Source organism: Antechinus flavipes, chromosome 3, assembly GCF_016432865.1.
Source record: "Antechinus flavipes isolate AdamAnt ecotype Samford, QLD, Australia chromosome 3, AdamAnt_v2, whole genome shotgun sequence".
NCBI lineage: Eukaryota > Metazoa > Chordata > Mammalia > Dasyuromorphia > Dasyuridae > Antechinus > Antechinus flavipes.
In genome coordinates this window covers 466,439,387-466,460,636 of record NC_067400.1, presented here as the reverse complement: position 1 = coordinate 466,460,636, position 21,250 = coordinate 466,439,387, and the positions used below count along the sequence as shown (strand labels likewise).

At 33.8% G+C, this 21,250-nt stretch overlaps 1 protein-coding gene across 3 annotated transcripts in view; it reads left to right on the top strand.

The window, feature by feature from the left end:
• Window positions 1-18,294, top strand: part of MPHOSPH8 (M-phase phosphoprotein 8) — a 56,409-nt gene extending 38,115 nt beyond the window's left edge. Inside the window, exons 11-14 of one of the 3 annotated variants that reach the window (XM_051986612.1) lie at window positions 2,316-2,470; window positions 13,665-13,792; window positions 16,389-16,472; window positions 16,929-18,294. In XM_051986612.1, coding sequence (XP_051842572.1) covers window positions 2,316-2,470; window positions 13,665-13,792; window positions 16,389-16,472; window positions 16,929-16,970 — 409 coding nt within the window. In that variant the 3' untranslated portion in view covers window positions 16,971-18,294. Of the gene's footprint in view, window positions 1-2,315; window positions 2,471-11,855; window positions 12,062-13,664; window positions 13,793-16,388; window positions 16,564-16,928 lie in introns of those variants that run through there. The other 2 variants (XM_051986611.1, XM_051986613.1) reach the window with 2 other exon arrangements.
• The last annotated feature ends 2,956 nt before the right edge of the window (window positions 18,295-21,250 follow it).

Below are 21,250 nucleotides of genomic sequence, written 5' to 3'. Positions count from 1 at the left end.
ATTCACCTGGAAGAACAAACAATCAAGAATATCAAAGGACATTAATGGAAAAAAAAAAAAAGACAAGTTTAGCATGGGTTAGCAGTACCAGATTTCAAACTAGATTACAGTGGTAATCATCAAAATAATCTGGTATTGGTTAAGAAATAGAGTAGTGAATCAGTTGTATAGATTAAGTATACAATATATGGTAGCAAATGACCTTAGTAGTCTAGTGTTTGATAAACTCAAAGATGCAAGATGTTGGGGAAAGAAATCATTATTTGACAAAACTTTATGGAAAAATTGGAAAGCAGTTTGGCAGAAATTTAAGTATAGGCCAATTACACACCTTATATACCAAGATAAGGTGAAAGTGGGTAAGTGATTTAGATATAAAGGGAGATGCGATATAAGCAAACTAAAGAAACATGGAATATTTTACCTTTCAGATATATGGGCAAGGGAAGAATTTTAAACAAGAAGTAGAGAGCATTAAGGGATGTATAGTGCATAATTTTGATTATATCAGATTACAAAGATTTTGTCCAAACAAAACCATTGCAGCCAAGATTAGAAGGAAAGTAAATCTCATTTCTAAATATAAAGAGAACTAGGTCAAATTTATAAAAAATATGTCATTTTCCAATTGATTGACCAAAGGCTATGAGCAGGCAATTATAGAAGGGAATCAAATCTAGTTATAGTCATGAAAAAATGTTCTAAAGTACAATTGGTTAGGGAAATGCAAATTAAAACACCCTTAAAGTGCTTCCTCATACCTATCAGATTAGATGAGGGGGATTTGAAAAATTGCAACACCACTGCACTCTTGGTGAGTTTTGAACTGATCCAACCATTCTGGAGAATAATCTGGATCTATTCTCAAAGTACTATTAAAATCTTTTCTGCAATACCACTGCTAGATCTGTACCTCACAGAGATCAAAGAAAAGGAACTATACATATACAAAAATATTTATAACAGCTCTTTTTTGGTGGTGGCAAAAAATTGGAAATTGAGGGGATGCCCATCAATTGGGAAATGACTGAACAATTGTGGTATATAATTGTGATGGAATACTGTTCCATAAGAAATGATGAGCCAGGATGCTTTTTGAAAAGTTAAGATTTATTGGAATTGATGATGTAAAGTGAAGTGAGGAGAACCAGCAGAACATTTATTGTATACAATAGTAACAACATTGTACCAGGATCAACTATGAATGATTTACCTATTCTCAGCGATACAGTGATCCAAGAAAATTACAAAGTACAAATGATGAAAAACGTTGTTTACCTCAGAGAAAGAACTGACAAATTAAAACGAACTTTTTTTTTATATTAAAGCTTTTTATTTTGTAAATGTTTTGTAAACATGCATATTTTTCAACTTTGACCCATGCAAAACCTAATGTTCCAAATTTTCCCCTCCTTCCACCCACCCTCTTACCTAGATGGGAGGTAGTCTAATCCATGTTAAATATGTCAAAATATAAAAAATGAACTTTTAAAAACTTTACCATTCTGGGTTTTTTTCAGGGGTAGGGATCTGATTTCTTTTGTAACATGGCTATTTTGGAAATATTTTGCATTATTGTACATATATAATCTATGTCAAATTTCTTAACTTCTCAAGGATAGGGAATGAGGAGGAAGAAAGGAAGAGAACATGGACATAAAGATTTTTTTAATGTTTATTTTTGCTTACATGAAATTGACAAAAAAAATAAAAATTAATTTAAAAGAAACAAGATTTCATTACTGCCATGTACAATCATTTCTTTGATAAGAATTTCGAAAAGGTCTGCTATAGATTTGGTAACTGTTTTTGTAAAGAAATCAGGAGTTAACATTTGTATATACTTGGCTGTTTGCTAAAGTCCTTAAAAATGTTAAAAAGCCTTAAAAGGTTTTTCTTTAAACTTTAAATGTTCCTTTTGTTGAGGCTGTTTATTAGTAAATCCTTTGTAAATGTATATAAATTAAATTTCTGAATAGCTTTGTTCAAATTTGGATTGCTTTTAGTATTCATATTTAGGCATTCAGAACATCTCAGTCCTCTCTCAAAATTTGAATTATTACTTTGATTAATAATAACAGATAAAGTTTATTAAGGAGATAAAGTGATAAAAATTCGAAGATCTTTCTATTAAGAGGTTGTTTCACTAATAAGTAACACTTGACTATGATATATGAAATATGGAAAATTAATCTGATTTTAAATATCGTGTTTTAATCATCAATCACTTTTTAAAAATATAAACTTTAATGGATTCTAATGCAGAAAAACTTATCCAGATTAACATTGGTAATTGTGTCTTCTCTTTCTTTCAGGCTTTCAAGAGTGGCAGAAGAAACCATAAGGGATTATTTTGAAGCTCGGCTTGCCCTCCTAGAGCCTGTGTTTCCAATAGCATGTCACCGCCTTTGTGAGGGTCCAGACTTTTCAACCGATTTTAATTACAAACCACCACAGAACATACCAGAAGGTGCCCTTTATGGTTTTCTTTTATACGAACTATAGATTGCAGTAAAAGTACATGGTATCTTCCTATAGGAACAGTATCTTCCTAAATGACTCAGTCATTTAATAATATAATTCAGTCCCAAAGGTATTTCTAGGTGTATATACTTTATGAGAAATGAAATAAAACAGAGTAGTAAGTCAATTGGCTTAACTAGGTATAACCAAAAGAGCATAATGGCAAAGGTGGAATAATTTTGAGTGTTTATTATGAAGTTATCTAAGAGAGGAAAATAATAGAAGGCATGGAAAAAATTTGATAACTTACTGAGACCAAAAAAAAAAAGCAGCTGAGATGATTGATAATTATTAATCCATATTTAATATTCCCTTTAAAATTATTATTACATGCATTGAGGACATTCTGGAAAAAGATGTTGGAATAGCCAAACAACTTCTGTAAAGGATACAGGGACCATATTTTTACAAGCATGCAATTGACTGAAAGATCTAAGAAAAGTATAGACACTTGGTTTTTGACTATAGAAAGCATTTTATTTTGTGTGGCAAAGTACCAGTCTGTTCCAACAGCTGCCTCCCATAATATGTTGTAATCATACTAATAGGAACAGAAATTACTGTTGACACTTTTCTGGTTATTAAGGCTGAAAATGAATAGGTTTGCTATAGATGTGTACCACCGTGCTGGAAAGTACCCCTTGTGGAATTCAAATTAAAGAGCTATTCTACAAAGATGATGTAGTCTTCTAGATATTTCTTTTTGTACATGGCATTATTTTTGATATCTTCAATCATCAGAGTATTTCAAAGCTTCCTAAATGAAAGCTATAATCACTCTTTAAAATTTTTCTCATTTAGGAAGAAGTTTAGGTTAAAGAATGTTTCATCAGACTATAATTTGCAGTTAGATGAAAAATTCATGGAGCTAATGTATTGTTACATACTTTTTGAACACACAATATAGATACTTGACTCAGTCTAGAGATGAAAAAAAAAAGTGCAAGTTTTATTGCCTCTGGGACATTGCATATTTCTTTGACTAGAAATGAAGGGCCCTCTTTTTTATTTTAAACATTGTTAATCTTCTGGTGGTGTTATATAGTTATATATATCTGGTGGTGGTTCTGTGAGTTGTGGACCATTGTAGTTTCTGAAGAATTGAAATTTAGGATCATGCAAAGGACAGTGGAGAGTATAGTGAGTATAAAGATGCTGCAACACATTATAAATGAGAAATTATGCAGTAGAAATTATGTAAAAAAAAAAGAAAGTTAAGTCATACTTACAGTAAAAGTGAGAGATAATTGATGACTGTCTCTTAGTGCATGCTTTTGATTTCATTGTAATCCAGAGAATGTGAGGAAGGCCCCTAGCACATCTATTAAACAGAACAGGAGATTTATGGGAAGGCAGAGATAAAATCAAGCATGGATGATTGAGATTTACTTTATTGTAAAAACAATGATAATAACAGTTTATATTGGAGAATTTTTCCTATATGTCCTTTAAATATAAGTTTAATGTGAAATTTAAACTAAATGGTGGATAAAGTACAGGACCTGGAGTCAGGAAGACCTGCATTCAAATCCATCTTCTGATATTTTCTAGCTATGTGACCGTGAGCAAGTCACTTAATATTTTTTGGCTTCAGTTATGTCATCTGTGAAATGGGAATGCTAATAATATCTTCCAAGATAATTGGGAGAGTTGAATGATATAATATTTATAAAGTACTTTGCAAATCAGCATGTAAATTCTAGGTATTGTTTTTAATTGGACTTTGAAATAATTAAAATTTTTCATTATGTAGTTCAGAGGAATAAAAATGAATAGGATACAAATATGCAGGATTTGAGTAGACACAATATTTGATTATACATTTAATTGTTGTTAGTTTTTCTTTACTTTGTTTATTTGACTTTGTGGAGATGGAAGATGTCACTTGAGATAAAAGAGGAATGATGAAAATAATGCCAGCCATCATGTTAGTGCCCAGTAAGTGTTGTTTAAAGAAGAATACAAAATAAAAATGAATGACAAGTTACTATAAAAAAGGCCTAGTCATGAATTTTCTTGAAAACTCACTGGGAAATATAAGGAGGAAAGGGAAAAAACAGAGTTGAATAATTGACTTACCTTTGATCAATATTCCAGCCTCTTACTTGTTTTATGAATAGTCATGAACTCACCCCACTCTACCCCAAAATTAGTCTCTTGGGAGCTAGTCTTATGGCAAATAGCAGATAGCTATATTGGCTTTAGGCAGTAGATATAGTTTTCTACCAATAACACAGAGCAGACTGGGTTGTCTTTAGAAAATTACATACTCTCTTTAAGAACCCCAAACCTTTCCCTGAATGGAAGGCTTATATTTTTAACTGCTATTTTTTTTTTTTTTGATGATGGCTTATGACTGTTACATATACACTAGAGTTTTTAAAGAAGTGAAGTCAAGTATTACCCAATAATCAATAGAGGGGACATTGTAGGTGTGAGCAGGCTATAGTCTGTTGCAAATGAGAAATTATACAGATAAAGCTTATAAAAGATAATATAAGAGAAATATATGAAAAAAAGACAAGATGATTGTAGGGAGAACAAGAAATAACTGATAGCCTATGGTCTCCATTTCCAGCTTTGTAGAACTTGTTAGTGATTGTATTATCTTTTAAGAACCCAAGGTCTAAAAACTATACTCTTTGTCTCAGTGATCCCACTATTAGAAGTAAACCCCAAGGATACCAAAGACAAAAACAAGGTCCCATATGTGACAGAATATTCACAGCAGCTTTTTTTTCTTGTTGAAAAGGACTGGAAACACAGTAGATTTTCGTTGATTAACAGTGACTAAACAAATTGTGGGACATGAATATAGTGGAATATTAATAAACTGTAAGAGATGATGAATATGAAAAATTCAAAAAGGCATGGGAAGATTTAGATGAACTGACTCAATGAAGTAAGCAGAAGATAATAATATTCATGATTTTAAGCTAATCAAGCTTAAAATTACACTAAGATTTTTGGAATGTTCCGTGTATAATAACTACAGTACAGATGGAAAGAATCAAAAAGTGAAACAGAATGCTTCATAATGCATCTGTATGTGTTGTTTTCCCCATAAAACTGAGCTTTTAGAGAACTAATTTTATTATTGGTATCCTCAGTTTTTTAGCATAATGTTTTACACATAGAAAGTACCTAATAGATACTTTTAAATTCATTCATTTATAATTTTAATGACCAAATTATCCCTAATGCAGAAATGAGGAAATGTTCCTTTTCCCCCTTTTTATAGATGTGGGAAATGTATATGAGTGTATATGTTTATATATATACATACAAAGAAAAAGCGTCAGATTTTGTTGAAGTGTTGGTTATTTTTGCTGAACTGTTATTTTCTTCCCTTTTATTTATTACATGGGAAAAGTTGGACTTCTTGAAATGGAGAGGAAAGGGCCAAAAGATACTTTGGAAATGGTGGTGTTACATATAGACCAAAGATACCAGTGAAATTAAATAACAAGGAAAATAAAGGGGGAAAAAATAGTCTTGTCTTCACATTACAATAAGATAGTGGATTTAGCTTTTTATTAGCTAACAGTAAAATGTTGAGTTTAATTTTCAGAGTAGATGTTGCATTTTAAATCCATTTCATTAACTCAATGAATCAATTAATTTAACAGTTTTTTTTAATTAAATTGCCTACTTTTTTGTTGTTTATTCTTAAATCAGTATTTTCACCTTTTAAAAAATAAATTATGTTCATTATTATCTTTAAAAATTGCTTTTTTTTTAAAAAAAAACATTTATCCAGTTCACAGTTTCTATTTAAAACTTTGTCATAAGGAAAACCTGTCATTCAGGTTTCTTCTATTTAGTAGATATGTGACTAATTATTTGAAATCAGAATCTGAAACCTTCCCTCTCTGAAGTCAGGAATATAACGGGGTGCAAAAGGGATTGGAGAGACCCCTCCAATGCTTGGGACTATGATTCTTTCTTAGATCCTTTTTTTTTTTAATTTTTAATTTTTCCAAACATGCAATCTGACTTAGATTCTTTAAACATTGTTTAGGTTGCAGATGAGTAAAGTTTGATGTCAATGATAGCAGTTTTCAAATAGTATCAAGTTTGTTGTACAGGATAATTAGTGCAAAAATGCTGACTAATGCCCAATGTGACAAAATAGCTTTGAAATAAAAGCACATCTCATTGGGAGAGCAGTGATGCTGTACACACAGACTGAAAGAAAAAGTTCTTTTCAAGTAAAGGGTAAAATTGGTACCAAGAAATGAATCTACCAAATTTGATAAGGCGCAATCTATTTAAAGTCAAATGACAAGTGGCAAAGCACAGCTTGGCATCAATTAATTAAGATGGCCAGGCAGTGCTGCTCTTAGGATCAGGCAGACCTGACTTGTTCTTATGACATCTTAGTCAAACTGAGATCTATTGAAGATCTTATGTTAAAGACCATGCTTAAGTGCAGAAAACCCCCATAGCTGTGAATCATAACATATTTGAAGGAACTGCAAAGCAGTCTTTACTGACCCAGATGTTCTTTGTTAATTGGGAATGGAATAAATTGGAGGCAAGAGGGAAGAGGAGAAGAGAGGTCAGAGAATACAACTGCCTCTCAGTTTCCTTGTATCATTATCATTCTCTCACATGAAGGGATCTGTTCTGCTGGTCAGAATTAGATCCCCAACAGCCACTAGCAGATTGCTCCCATATTAACTTAACTTAAAAAGATCAGGATCTCCCATTGCATCCAGGACCATCTCCAATTGTCTTGATCTATATTTTGCCCCTGGATCCAGATGGTTCTGGAGGAGAAAGTGAAGCAGGTGACCTTGCCCAACCTCCCTCCCTTAATTCCAGCTCTCTTGCATGTCATGGCATTACCTCCCTGATATTGTGGTCCTTTTAGAGAACAAAAGACAAACAACAACAATGGCACTGTGATTGAGCTAGTCACTTGACATCTCAGTATCAGGCTCATCTATAAAGATTTGGATTTAGTGCTCTGAGGTCACTTCTAGCACCACATGTGTAATATTGTAACTTCCCTTGCTCAGACAGAAAGATAAAGGCCTTTTTTAGCCATCACATTGGGTAGACACACACTGCAAGAATGTAGCAACTTTTTTTGGTTTCCACAAAGGAAGAAGTGGGACGTATTGTTGAGTCTGTGAAGGGATAGAGATGTGGCACATATAACCTGGCATATTTCTTTTGTCTTTCTCAAGTGTTAACAGTAATCCAATAATGAAGTTAGGTTGTTAATTTCATTGCAGAAAAATCATTGGTTGAAAACTTGATTAGATTTGTGAGAATTGTGTTCTTTTTTTTATCAGTTTCAATGTAGAAAAATTTAATAGACTATGAGTGAGAGAGAGTGAATTGTTTATGGTGGCAGTTTATGGTACCTTAATTAAAGTTTTTGATATCACTACTATTTGCCCATGATGTTATATGTTCTTTGTTATTATATTTATAAGGATTTCCTTTCTTATTCCAGATAGCAACTATTTAAAATCATTTACTTTCTCTTTAATCCCCTAACTGCCTCCTTCCTTACAGAAAATAGTCTCTAACAGCACTGAGTTTGAAACTATCTAATGGGAATTGGCCCAGTTCCCCTCTTCCATTCTTCAGAATTTGTGAGCATTATTAATCATTTTTTTCTCCTGTCAGAAAAAGCTATTGCTCTGTCTTCTCTTATCTTCTCTAGGACCTTATTTCAGCAATCATTCCTGCTCTCATGTATTTTGTTTTATTTTATTTTAAATTTTTTTCTTTTGAAAAAAATTATTTTGTTTTAATCAGCCAAGATCCACATTCTCATTCTTACTCCAACAGCAGCCTACTTGTTCCCACCCAGTTAAGAATACAAGAAAAAGAAAATTCATTACAAATGTGTATAGTCAATCCAACTCAGTTTGCATGTTGAATATGTCCAGACAAATATTTATTGCATTCTATACTCTCCCTTCATCTCTCACATCTTTGTGATTATGTGACTTTTTGACACATTCACTTAAATTTTTCAAAAATTCATGTTCTTCACCTGTAATTTAGGACTTTCATTTATCTATTCAATACAAGAAGTGTTTAATAAGCCAAGCCACCAGAGATACAAAGTCAGCAAGTCAATGAGCATTTATTGTGCTAAAAATGTATTATGGTCCTAGACACTGTACACTGCTCTGGAGCTTCCAATCTACTAGAGGTACAAAGGAGAACATAATTAAATACTAAATAACTGAGATAAGGGACAGGAGAAGAAACCACTAATAATTAGAAAGGAACAAGAAAAGCCTCCTTTTGGAGGTAAAAGATAGCTAGAGTTATTAAGGGGCAGAAGTAAGGGCACATACCAAGCAAAAGGCAAATTATTATTTATCCTTTGTTCTTAAAAAAGGACCATGACATCAAGGAGGTGATGCTGTGACATATAAGCGAATCAGATGGAAGTGAGGGAGAATTGTGCGAAGTCATCAGTCTCACTCATTCCTTTGTACCTATCTGGGTCCAGTGGCCAAGTATAGATCAAAATGGACTTGGATGCAATAGATCACCTTGGCCTTTTTAGCTAAGATTTTTAATAGGTTTCAATTGAAATGAGACAATGCCTTATCAGTGATTAATTAATACTAGGTAAGAAATGAGGCAGAGAATGGCCTTTTACCTAGTCCAAAAAACCCAAACCAAAACAAAACTATCTGGGAGGAGTAGACCCTCTGGGTTTCTGGTCAAAACAGAAGGAAAAAAACTGCTATTTACATTCACTCTGAGCCAATTAGGGACAGAACTGGAATCTTGGGAATTAGTTTTATAGCTCTAGTTCTGTCCTTAGCTAATTGTATAAATCTGTTCATCTCTTTTAGTTCAGTTCCTTTATCTGTAATAACAGGGTTAGACTAACCCCAGGTTTGACATTCATTGGGTTTGTGTGAATCACTGTTACAACATGGGCACCAACATAAAAATTGAATATCAGAAATGCTACTTACACAATATATATCTGTGAATCTCTTTCTGGGTTTTTTGTTTGTTTTTTAAACAATCGGGTTTAAATGACTTGGCCATGGACTCACAGCTAAGAAGTGTTGTGTCTGCGGGTTGATTTGAACTCAGGTTCTCCTGACTTCAGGGTTAGTGCTCTGTACATTACACCATCTCTCCCTCCCCCTCCCCGTCTCCCTCCCTTTCCTTCTCCCTCCCTTTCCCCCTTCCTCCTTTCACCTTCCCTTCTCCCTCCCTCCCCCTTCCCCCTCTTTCTCTTCCCCTTCTCTCTCTCCCTATCTCCCTCTCCCTTTCCTTCTCCCTCTTTCTCTTTCCTCCTCTCTCTTTCGCCTTGTTTCCCCCTTCTCTCTCCCCCTTCTCCTTCTCCCCCCCCCCCTTCTTCTCCTGTCCTCTCTGATCCTCTCTCTCCTTCTCTCTCTCTTCCCTCGCTTTGTCCCCCCCTCCCTTTCCTCTTTTTACTCCCCTCTTCTCCCCCCCCTTTAGCCTCTCTCTTCCCCGCTCCCTATATATATATGTATGTAAAACTATTAAACTGGTTCAACAATACAAGTCTAAATATTGAAGAGCAATGGACATTTGAAGTGTTTTATACAAATATAAAAGTAGATTTACCTTACATTAAGTGGAAGGTTTCTTTGGAGATGAATTTTTTTGTTTCCTGTTCTAGTAGGTTGGAAATTACTTTTGTTATATTTTACAATATTGAAATTCCAGTTCAATTAAATAGTGTGAAAGCAACAGTTTGACTACAATGTAATTTCTACTGAGAGTGTAAAGCTAGAAGGGGCCTTTAAAATTATTTGACCATGATAATATCAGAGATAGGATTGAGTTTGCATCCTCTAATTCTAGGACTTCTCCCCCCTCTGGTATGCTAAGAGGGAAGTAAAAGCAGGCTATATCTAGATTATGAAGGGCTTTAAAAATTAAAACAAAATAGATGTTATTTTCTTCTCAAAGCACTAGAGAGCCATTGAAATTTCTTGAGCAGTGGAATAATATAGTCAGAACTTTACTTTTTTTTTTTTTTTCAATTTAATCTTTTTTTTTCTTTTTTTTCTTTTTAATTTTTATTTAATAATTACTTTATATTGACAGAATCCATGCCAGGGTAATTTTTTTACATTATCCCTTGCACTCGTTTCTGTTCCGATTTTTCCCCTCCCTCCCTCCACCCCCTCCCCTAGATGGCAAGCAGTCCCATATATGTTAGATATGTTGCAGTATATCCTAGAATATATGTTTGCAGAACCAAACAGTTCTCTTAGAACTTTACTTTAAAAGAATTGTTTTAACCACTGCTTAAAAGAAGATATTGTAAAGGATGTATGGGAGAAAGCACAATTAGAAGGCTCACTGAAGTTAGTGAGGTGAGATGAATGAAGTAGTTTTCTATGAGAGGAGTGAAGAAACATTTATAGGTTGAATTAAAAGACTAATATTGATGATATTGTATTGGATTAGGGAGAGACAAAAGTTAAAATTTTAACTGCTAACTTGTAAATCTGGATGATTAGAAAGATGCTGGTCCTCTCAACAAAACAAGGGAAAATAAGGAGGGATAAATTTAGGGTAAAAGATCATCTATTTTGAATGTGTTGAGATTGAGATGCTTGTAAGATGACAGTAATGATAGATGTGGAGAAGGAAGGAGAAAGGGATAGTCTACTATATGCCAGGCATATTTTACAAATATTATCTCATTTGATCTTCACCACAAACTAATAGGTAAGTGCTGTTATGATCCTCATTTTACAGTTGGGGAAACTGAGAAAGTCAGAAGTTAAATATTCTGATCAGGGTCACACAATTAGTGAATGTCTGAGGCAGGATTTGAACTTGGGTCTTCCTAATTCTGAGCCAGTAGTATATCAGCTCCTTCATTTTTCCAGAGCTTGAATTCAAGAAAAAGATGAGGACTAAATATGTAAATTTGGCAATCATGCCTTAGCAATAATTGAATCTTTGGAAGAGGTTATGCTTACTGATTGTGTAGAGGCCAAAGACAGCTATACTTGGTGGTAGAATATAGTAGAATGAGAAGAACCAGTAAGATAAGGAAGAGAGAAGATAATTGGTCAGTAGTGTCAGAAGCTGAAGAAAAGTCAAAAAGGATGAGGGCTTTTGTTTATTAGAAAAGGTTATTGGTGATAGAAGTCAAGATATCATTGATCATCTCAGAATAAACAGTTGCAGCTGTCTTATGGAATTGGAAGCTAAATTACAAAGCGGAAAATGAGTGGGTGGTAAAGAAGTGAAGGCAATGAATGTGACAGACTAAAAGGGAATAGTATATTAGTTTCAAGGGGCTAAGGCTCAAAGTAAAGGGTTCTTAAAGCTGCATTTATTTGTTACAGGGAAGAAGCCAGTGAATAAGAAGAGATTGAAGGTGAAAGAGAATAGGTGATTTGACAGAGCAAGGTCACGGAGAGAATGGCAAGGGGTGGTGTGGAGAAGTTGGTGTTGACAAAGAAAAGGGCCAGCTCAGAGACTGGAATGAAGAAGAAAATTGGATTTGATGTTGAGGTTTTTAAAACTGTGAAGAGGGAACTCGGAGTGAATGAGCCTATTTTCACAGCATAGTAGAAGGTGAAGTAGTCTTCTGAGAGACATTTAGATTTCAAAACTTCATTCCAATTTAATTTGTCCTCCCTTTATATATTCTCCATTGAGATGAATTATTGTACAACACTCAGTATTATATCTTTCCCTCATCTTCCAGCTTTTGACATCATCTGTAGTATTCTTCAAGGATCAATTCAAGTGCCCCTTTTTGTTCAAAGGTTTTACTGAACAATTTAGAGTTTACAAAAAAATTATCCTGTGAAATTAGTTGTTTAAATATTATTCCCATTTTATAAATAAAGAAGTTCATCTTCAAAGAAGTAAGTAACTTACCCAAGGTCCATATCACTGCGAACTGTTGAATTTGAACAAACACAATTTGATTTCAATAACCTGCTTTTCTGTCCTTCTCTATTCTCCTTTCTTTGATATCCAAAATCTGCACAGGCATGGGCAAGAGATGTGTCTAATTAGGCATGTAAACACTATGGTCATTCTTAAATATTTTCTCCTTGTTTTATTTTTCACTCTTTCTCCTCATCATTTCTAGCCATTCAGCTCCCAAGTTCTGAGGATTCTGCTTTCATAGTACTTAACATCCACGTCTTTCTTTCTTTTCCCACTATCATCACTTTTAACAAATCCTCCTTACCATATTCTGGAACTAATGCAATTTAATTTCTTTCTTTCCATCTCCTGCTGGCCATGGAAAAAGAAAAGATAGGTCTTGTTAACTTATGGTTACATAGTTCATAGTCCAGCAAAGTAAATTTTCACATTAGCCATATCAACAAATTATGTTTGCCCTGAGTCTCTGAATCTGGGTTTGTCATTGCATTGATTAGAGTTCTTAATTCTTCTGAAGTTGTCTTTACAATTAGTTGTATAAATTAATCTCCTGGTTCTGCTTATTTTATTCTACTTTAGTCCTTAAAAATTTTCCCAGCTTTCTCTAAAACTATGTCCTTTTTGTCATTCTTCGTGTTGTAAGCGAGTAATATTGTCACTTAAGACATTGTGATACTGTCTTTATCTGTTCTCCAATTAATGGGCACCCCTTTGCAGTTCACTATAAAAGGAACTTCTATAAGCAGTGTCTGTGTGTGTGTTTGTATGTATGCATGCATGCGCGCATGCGTGTGTGTGTGTGTGTGTGTGTGTGTGTGTCCTTTTCTTCTTTTTACAAATCTCTCTAGGACATCATCTAAACTCTATTTTTCCCCAATTATTTCCCAGCAGTTTTTGTTAAATAGTGAAATCTTATCTCCAGTTTGATCTATTGAACACTAGACTACTAGTTTTTTTTCCCTTGCAAATTGTGTATTTAATGTGTTCCAGTGATTAATGTCTCTAATTTAAACTAATACCAAATTATTTTGATGATTATGTTTTGCAGTCTAGTTTGGGATTAGGTATCAGTTAAAGTCCCTTCCTTTTCCCTTTTTATTGTTTTCCTTTATATTTTCAATCATTGTTATTCCTGATGAATTTATTTAAACTGATTTCTAAGAAAATTATGGTACTTTTAGAGAATTGGCTTCTTATTTCATTCTATGAGTTTGTGTATAGAGAGATTTCATTGTCTGTTTGTTTTTATTTAGGCTCTGGAATTCTTCTGTTTATATTCCATGCAAACTTTTTTGGTAAGGAAGTCATTGCTCGACTTTGTGGACCATGTAGTGTACAAGCTGTAGTTTTGAATGACAAGTTTCAACTTCCTGTATTTCTGGTAAGATTAGTGTATATGTAATTGAGTTAAATTACATTTTTTAGTCTTCCTAATAGTATTTGTAAGAGTTAAATAGGTTTCGTGATACTGTTTAATACTGAAAGGCACATTTTTTTTTTTTTTTGCATTTTACATTTTCAAATTTCTTAATTAACAAAAGTATATATAGTAAATCTTTGGTTAACCAGTATTCAAGGAATGAGTAAGCTGTCACTTAATCAGGGGAAAAAATGAATTAAATACAATATCCTGATATTTGTCTAGAATTCTACTTTAGCAAATAAATAATCCGATGATAATAATTAGGTAATTCTTTGATAACCATTTATCACTTCAGGGTAATCATGCTAGACATTAGTTCTTATACTATATAGAGATGTAGAAGGCTTAGAAAAATAACTAAATGTACGCTAAATCAAAGTATTTGTTCTTCTTCACCCCTCTCCTCAGTAAATCCTCTGTTAAGAAGTTGCTTTCTAATCATTTATTTTATTCTCTTAATTGCCTAGGAGACAAAACCCCCAAATGACTTCACTTTATGATTCTAATAATGTTCTTGAAATGTTTTGGCAAGAGTTCAAGTTTAGGGGAAGATTCTGGAAAGCTAGAGGAATAGGTCAATAAATTTCAAGCTCTCTAGATTTTCCCCATAAGCCTAGTGGTGAACATAGACTGGTGAAAAATAAGGATGATTTGGAGCAGAACTGGAATCTTCCTAATACAACCCAAGCTCAGAAGAAAGACTTGGGGCTAGGGTTTAACCAATGTGAAATGGAAACACAGCTGGGCTAGCTCTGCAGATTCACCAAGTGGGAACCCCTCAGTTTAGCTGGTTTGACTGGACCCTCAGCAGGAACCACAGAAATTTGAACTTCCCAGACAGTTTACAGCAGGGGTCCTCAAACTACGGCCTGTGGGCCAGATGGGGTAGCTGAGGACGATTATCCCCCTCACCCAGGGCTTTGAAGTTTCTTTATTTAAAGGCCCACAAAACAAAGTTTTTGTTTTTTCTATAGTCCAGTCCTCCAACAGTCTGTGATCAAAAAAAGAACCTTAACACAGTAATACAAGAAATAATCCAAGGAAATTGTCCTGAAGTGATAGAACATGAGGGAAAAGTAGAAATAGAAAAAATCCACAAATCACTACCTCAGAGAGATCCTTTGTAGAAAACACATAGGAATAATATTGCCATATTTCCAAACCCCAGATCAAAGAGACAATTTTGTAAGAAACAAGAAAAAAACTTCAGATACACTGCAACTACAATTAGAATTGTACAGGAGTTAGCAACAACCACAAATAGAAGACTGCAGGCCCTGGAATTATATATACAAATAGTCAAAAGAACTCGCCATAAGCTGATATGATATTCCAAAAATATATCATAGCCAGTAAAATTATCCATAATATTGAATGAGGAAAAATGGACATTCATTGAACTTCCAGATTTTCTCTATCAACCAAACGCAAACTTGGTAGAAAGTTTAACTTATGACAGCCAATATCCAAGATCAAAGAATGTATTAACATGGACAAATTGTTTTCTGTTTTTTATATGGAATTGGATATCATGTGTTTTAAGACTGACATCAGCAATAGAATAGCTCAAAAGAAAGATTGAGGCAGAGTTAAAATAATTATGTTATACAAATGGGATACAGAAGAATAGAGATAGACTCATTAGAAAGGGGAGGGGGCTCATAGTTCTGAAAATCTGCTCACATTGGGAATGGGTTAAATAGGCAACACTATCTGTATACCATGAACGGTATAGCATCCTCCAAAATTATAAAGAAATAAGGGGAGAGGAATGGACGGAGGAGGAAGCAAAGGGTGGGAGAAGAAGCCAAAGGAGGGATCCAAGGATGGGAGGAGGCTAATAATAGCAAGGCAAGTTAAGGAGTAGAATTAAAACAAAAGAGAGTTAGCAAAGATATGTGGAGGGAGGGGTCTTAGCTATGGCTTGCTTGGGGGAAGTGATGGAGATGAAAGAAGGGGGAGAATAAAGTAAAAAAAAAAAAGTGTGCATCAGAGAACAAAAGAATAAACTGTATACAAGGAAGAAAAGATGAGCATTCATGAATATTAATTTTTTATATATCCTTTTTGAACTGGAAATTTACTGTTCTATATTTTGAATCCTCCCTGATGTTCTGCTGGACACATGACAATGTTCTCTTTTGTTTTATTTTTGTTTTGTATTTGTTTTCTGTTTTTCTTTTTTCTTACTCTGTTTTTAATAAAATAAATAAAAATAAATTTAAATAAAGATAACAAAAAAAATTTTTTAAGAGTTCAGTTGTGACTTTCTGTCAACATGAAAATGTAGTACATATGTACATTGCTTATAACTTTTCAAAGACAGCGCCAAGGTAGTTCTTCATACCTTTTCTAAAGTATCTTCAATGTGACAGACTTGAATGTTGCTCTTTGATCTTCTTGGGTTTGAATCATAACACAATCTTGCTTTCTTCTGAGTTACTTTGCTATTAAGCCTACTTTAATAGATTTTTAATGATTTACTTTACATTCCTGGCACACATGAGGTTGTTTTCATATATATTCTGATTAATTTTCTTTTGTTGCCTTCTAGGATAGCCATTTTGTTTATTCCTTCAGCCCTGTTGCAGGCCTCAATAAACTTTTTATACGTCTGACAGAAGCACCCTCTGCCAAGGTAAAAAGATTTTTACTGGTCAAATCAGAATCTCATATTAAGTGTTTGAGCGTGACTCCCTACCTATTTTGAAATCCTATGGGCCTCACTTTCCATTTCCATATCTATCCCTGTTAACCAAATGGGCTAACAAGAAAAGTTTGCAAAATCACCAAAATTATTTGTTTGCATTATGAGATATTAGAAACTTAATAATAAAAGCTTATCAGTTATAATCAGTTTATGGAAAATTAACATTAAATGAAACATTCATTTGGGATAGATGATTTGTTGCTCAAGTGATTATTGAATCACACTACAAGCAGAACTTTGTAGCATGATAATGTTCAATTTTTCCTGTTCAGTGTTATAGCTATGTGTAATATGTCTGCTTATTTTTCTCCATGATGTCTTTTTCTCTTTGAGAGCAAGCAAATTTTTTTTTAAAAAATCACAATTTTGTCTTTCCTTTCATAGGTAAAATTGCTTATAGGTGCATACAGAGTACAATTGCAGTGACCAAAAAAGGACAGTTATAAGGATTAGGATGGAGTTATTTTTGACCCTGATACTGGTTACTTCAGTCTGATAAAGCAGTTTGGAATACTTACTTCTGGCACATCAACACTTTCAAAATATTATTCTACTGTCTTTCTTTTAAAATTTTTATCTGCAACAGCTTGCTGATTATTACCTGTCATCTGGTATGTTCACTGCTTGGGGTGGGGGTGGGAGATGGGGAATGACACATGGTTATCTGATATTTTGTACAGTATAGATGTAATTATTTGTGCCAACAACTTAAATATCAATTTTCTTTGTTATATCCAGACTGCGTATTTTAGCTTTTCCACAATGTGGAGTGGTGCATATAGAATTATTTAAGAAAATTAGATGAAAGATTTTTTTTAATCCTGAAATTTTCTACTAGTCTTAATTAATGTTTCTATGTTTAAAAATGACGTGTAAACCTGTCACATGCATAGACCTAGGGAAGTGTGTTACATTTGAAAGTTGCTGCTTCACTTTTGATGAGTAGATTCTGAGTCACTGAAGATCTAAATTAAAATTGGATCTGTTATCTTAGGTGTTTCTCTAGGCAGACTGGTAGGCATGTTTAAAAACAGGTCATATTCTAAATTTATTTAGAAAGCATGGAAAAAATTACTGGGCTTAGCTGATTCAGGTTACTCTGTATAACAGATCACAAGCATAAAGGTTATAGTGAAGATTAATTCCATAAATTTAAAGTTATCCTTTATTCATAGTAATGTATCGAAAGATATTTAGATGATAAATTGGGATGCTTATAGACAAACCAAGAATAGTATTGACCAGATTTGGGGTATTATGAACCTTTTAAAGGGATATAATTTAGTTCTGTGTTTCAAATGTATTTGGGTAACTGTGAGAAGCTGTTACCTTTATTTGAGAGATTATCTTTGTTCAAGTACTTTAATCAGAAAATTTTTTAAATTCAATTGGAAGCATTTTAAAATCCCAACTGTGCCTTGCTGTTCTGGTTGCTACATGGAATTTAGATACCACAATGTGCCTCTATGCTTAGCAAAAACTATAGTAAACAAATACTGCTTAATGCTCACTGTTAAAATGGTGTGATTATATTATAAAATATCCTTTTATGAATTGATGTTTTGCAACCACTAATGAATCTATTTCATTCAAGTTGTGGGAAAACAGATGAAAGATTTGGGCTTTTTTTTTTCTCATTTTTTTAGCTCTAGACTAGTTTCTGCAATATCAAACTACTATAGTTTTAATGAAATGTATTTCAATTTTTTGGAATGTCACATTACACTAAATAAAAAGAACAACAACTCAACTTTTAGATTTCATTTATCCATTGTTATTTTTCATCAAGTATTGCCTTTCTATCCCATATTTTATTGTTAATACAATGTGTGCTGATAATTCTTTGCATTTTCAACAAAAACATTTGTTACTATTTGTATATTTCTGTATGTTAAATGTTATTAGTACAGCAGCAAATATTATTTTTTTAAAACATCATGGTTATGAATACAAAATAGTTGTTAGAACTCAGCTTTCACAATAAGATTGAAGTTGGATTATAGGTTATATACATTTTTATTTTGGAATTCATAATCATCACTCTCAAGGAATTTACAGTTTAGAATGGTAGAATGGAAAACTTAAGAGATGTTTAAAAAAAAAAAAGAATATTGCCATGTGTGCCGATTAAGCTCCGAATCACTGATATTGAGAAAAAAGGCATGAGAACAAGAATGACAAAAAAAATCTCTTTTGACAAAGGGCTCAGAGAAGGTCTCACAGATAAAAGTAAATTTAGGCTGGTCCTTCAAGAACTGGTATGGCTTCAGTAATCGGAAAGGAGGAAGAGGCTTTTTTAAGGTAGAAGGAATAGTGTGAACCAAAGACATACATATTCTCCAGACAATTAAGTAGACAGATTCTGTTGAAGAGTAATGAGAAATACAACTAGTCAGGCTACATTAGGATTGTTGATGATCAGACTAAGGAATGAATTTTCTCTGATCAGAGGCTTTGAGCAGGGAATCCACTGTTTTATAGGGGTAGGAGAATAGTACTAAATTTCTGGACTCTTTTTTTGATAAAATGTCAAGGGAAAACAGATTCCATTCAATTTTGGAAATGCATGTAATTGTATTCAGTATAGGTTTTACTCATAAAAATGTCCGTAAATAGATGCCACTTTAAAATGCAAATATCCAGAGAACATTGGACTATACACTGTGAATTGGGGGGGGGTGGGGGAAGATTATTTAAATTAGTACAAAGCTATGAATTGACCACACTGAGAAAATTGAGCAATTCTTCCTTACCAACCTTGCTGCTTTTGCCCCATTATTTCCTGACTTACAAGAGAGTGCTAGACTTTAACCCTTACTTATTAGTTGTTTTTAAGTGAGTAAATCACTTAATCTCAGTAAGTTGGGTTTTTTATTTTAATATTGTGGACTCCTCTGATAGTCTGATAAAGACTGTGGCCCCTCAGAATAATGTTTTTAAATCCGAAAAATGAGATATGCAGCAAGAAAGGGTCACTTTCTCTTAGCCTAGGTCACCCACTGGAAGTTTTGGCTCCTTAAGAATGAGAATCAGAATCGGCTCCTGCCCCTCCCAGAATAGACCTGCACAATGAGTCTAGTAAGCAAGCATTTATTGAGGCTATACTACTGTAGTGTAGTGCCACACATGATGATAAACATTTGGGAAATGAGGAAAAGCAAAAAGATATTGTCCTTCAAGGATTCGGTCAAAGGGAACAATTAGAAAGGTATTGGAATAATATAGGTGACTAGGACCTGTGCTAGAGTGGAGAGAAGAAAGTATGAGAAAGATTGTGCAGGTAGAAATACTATTGGTCTGTGAAGTTGGGATGAGTGGAGGAATGAAGGATGATACCGCCCCAGTGAGTGGGAGAAGAGCGGGGCCCTTGACAGGAGCAGGGACATTGTGTAGAGAGAAGGGAAGAGATAATTATGTTTTTGTACCTGTTTAATTTGACTTACCTGAAACTTATTATTAGCAACTGCTAATGAGGGACTGTAACTTAGGAGAGACACTAGAGAGAAATATCTGGGAATCCTACGCATAGAGATGATGAACTCATGGTATCACTGATGAGACAGTATAGAAGAAGAGAAAAAGCACATGGCTGAGCCTTAGGAAATAACCTGTGGTTACTGAAAATGATGTGGATGCAGTTTTTCAACAAACTTTTAAAAAAATGATTCATTGATGCTTCTTCAACAAACAATCACTGTTTACTTTGTGCAAAGTGCAGTGTTAAATACTGGAGCAGTAAAGACAAAAATGAAACATTTCTTGCTCTCAGAAAACTTACATCTTAATGGCGGAAAGATGCAACATCCCTAAAAAAAGGAATAATAGAGATGAAGAAAGTAGAGAAAGTCGCACCTGAACTGAGCTTTAAAGGAAAATTAGGATCCTAAAAGTCGAGATGGGAAAGGAAGGCATGGGGTGGGAGATTGGGGGAATTAATGCACGTCCCCAGCAAAGTATTGTTAGTCCAACTTATCTTTGAAAATGGAATTAATGAAGGAGAGCAGTATAGAATAAGACAGAATTAATTGTGAACCAGTCAATAGATATTTGTTCAGCTCCTATTATATGCCAGGAACCATGAGGATAGACACAAAAAAAGGTTTAAGGAGCTGATGCTCCCCTAGGGAAGATAACATTTAAAAAAAAAAAAAAAAAAAAAAGAAAAGAAAGATGAAAAGCTGGGGGAAGGAGAAAGTGTGTGAAGGGAAGAGTAACTGAGATAAGAGGGAGTTTGCCTTCATCATATCTCTTGGACTAGGCATTTAACCAAGATGGAAAATGAAAATTCCCAGAGTGACCTCCTTAAATGGTAGAGAAATCAAGGAGAAAGAAGCTACCAGGGGGGAGGGGATGTTGAAGAAATATGATTTCCAAATTAATCTGCCAGAATGATGAGTTTCTGGGATTATGGGAAGTCCAAAAAAAAGCAGAGCAGGAAATGAACCCTCATCATGAAACCAGTTCTTAAGCTGATATGGTGAGCCAGCTCTCCAGAAAAGTGGATAGAAGGCAATAGTAGGCAAAAGATTACCATAAAATAAGTTCCAAATAAATATTTTTGAGAATGCACACTTAACACACTTTAATAGTAACATCCTTGTAAAATAAGATTCTCTTTAGATTTTTACCCAATTTACAAAAATATTTTTCACTGAGTGTTATCAAAAATTTACAAATACCTGCATCTTTGAGTTTGTAATACTTGC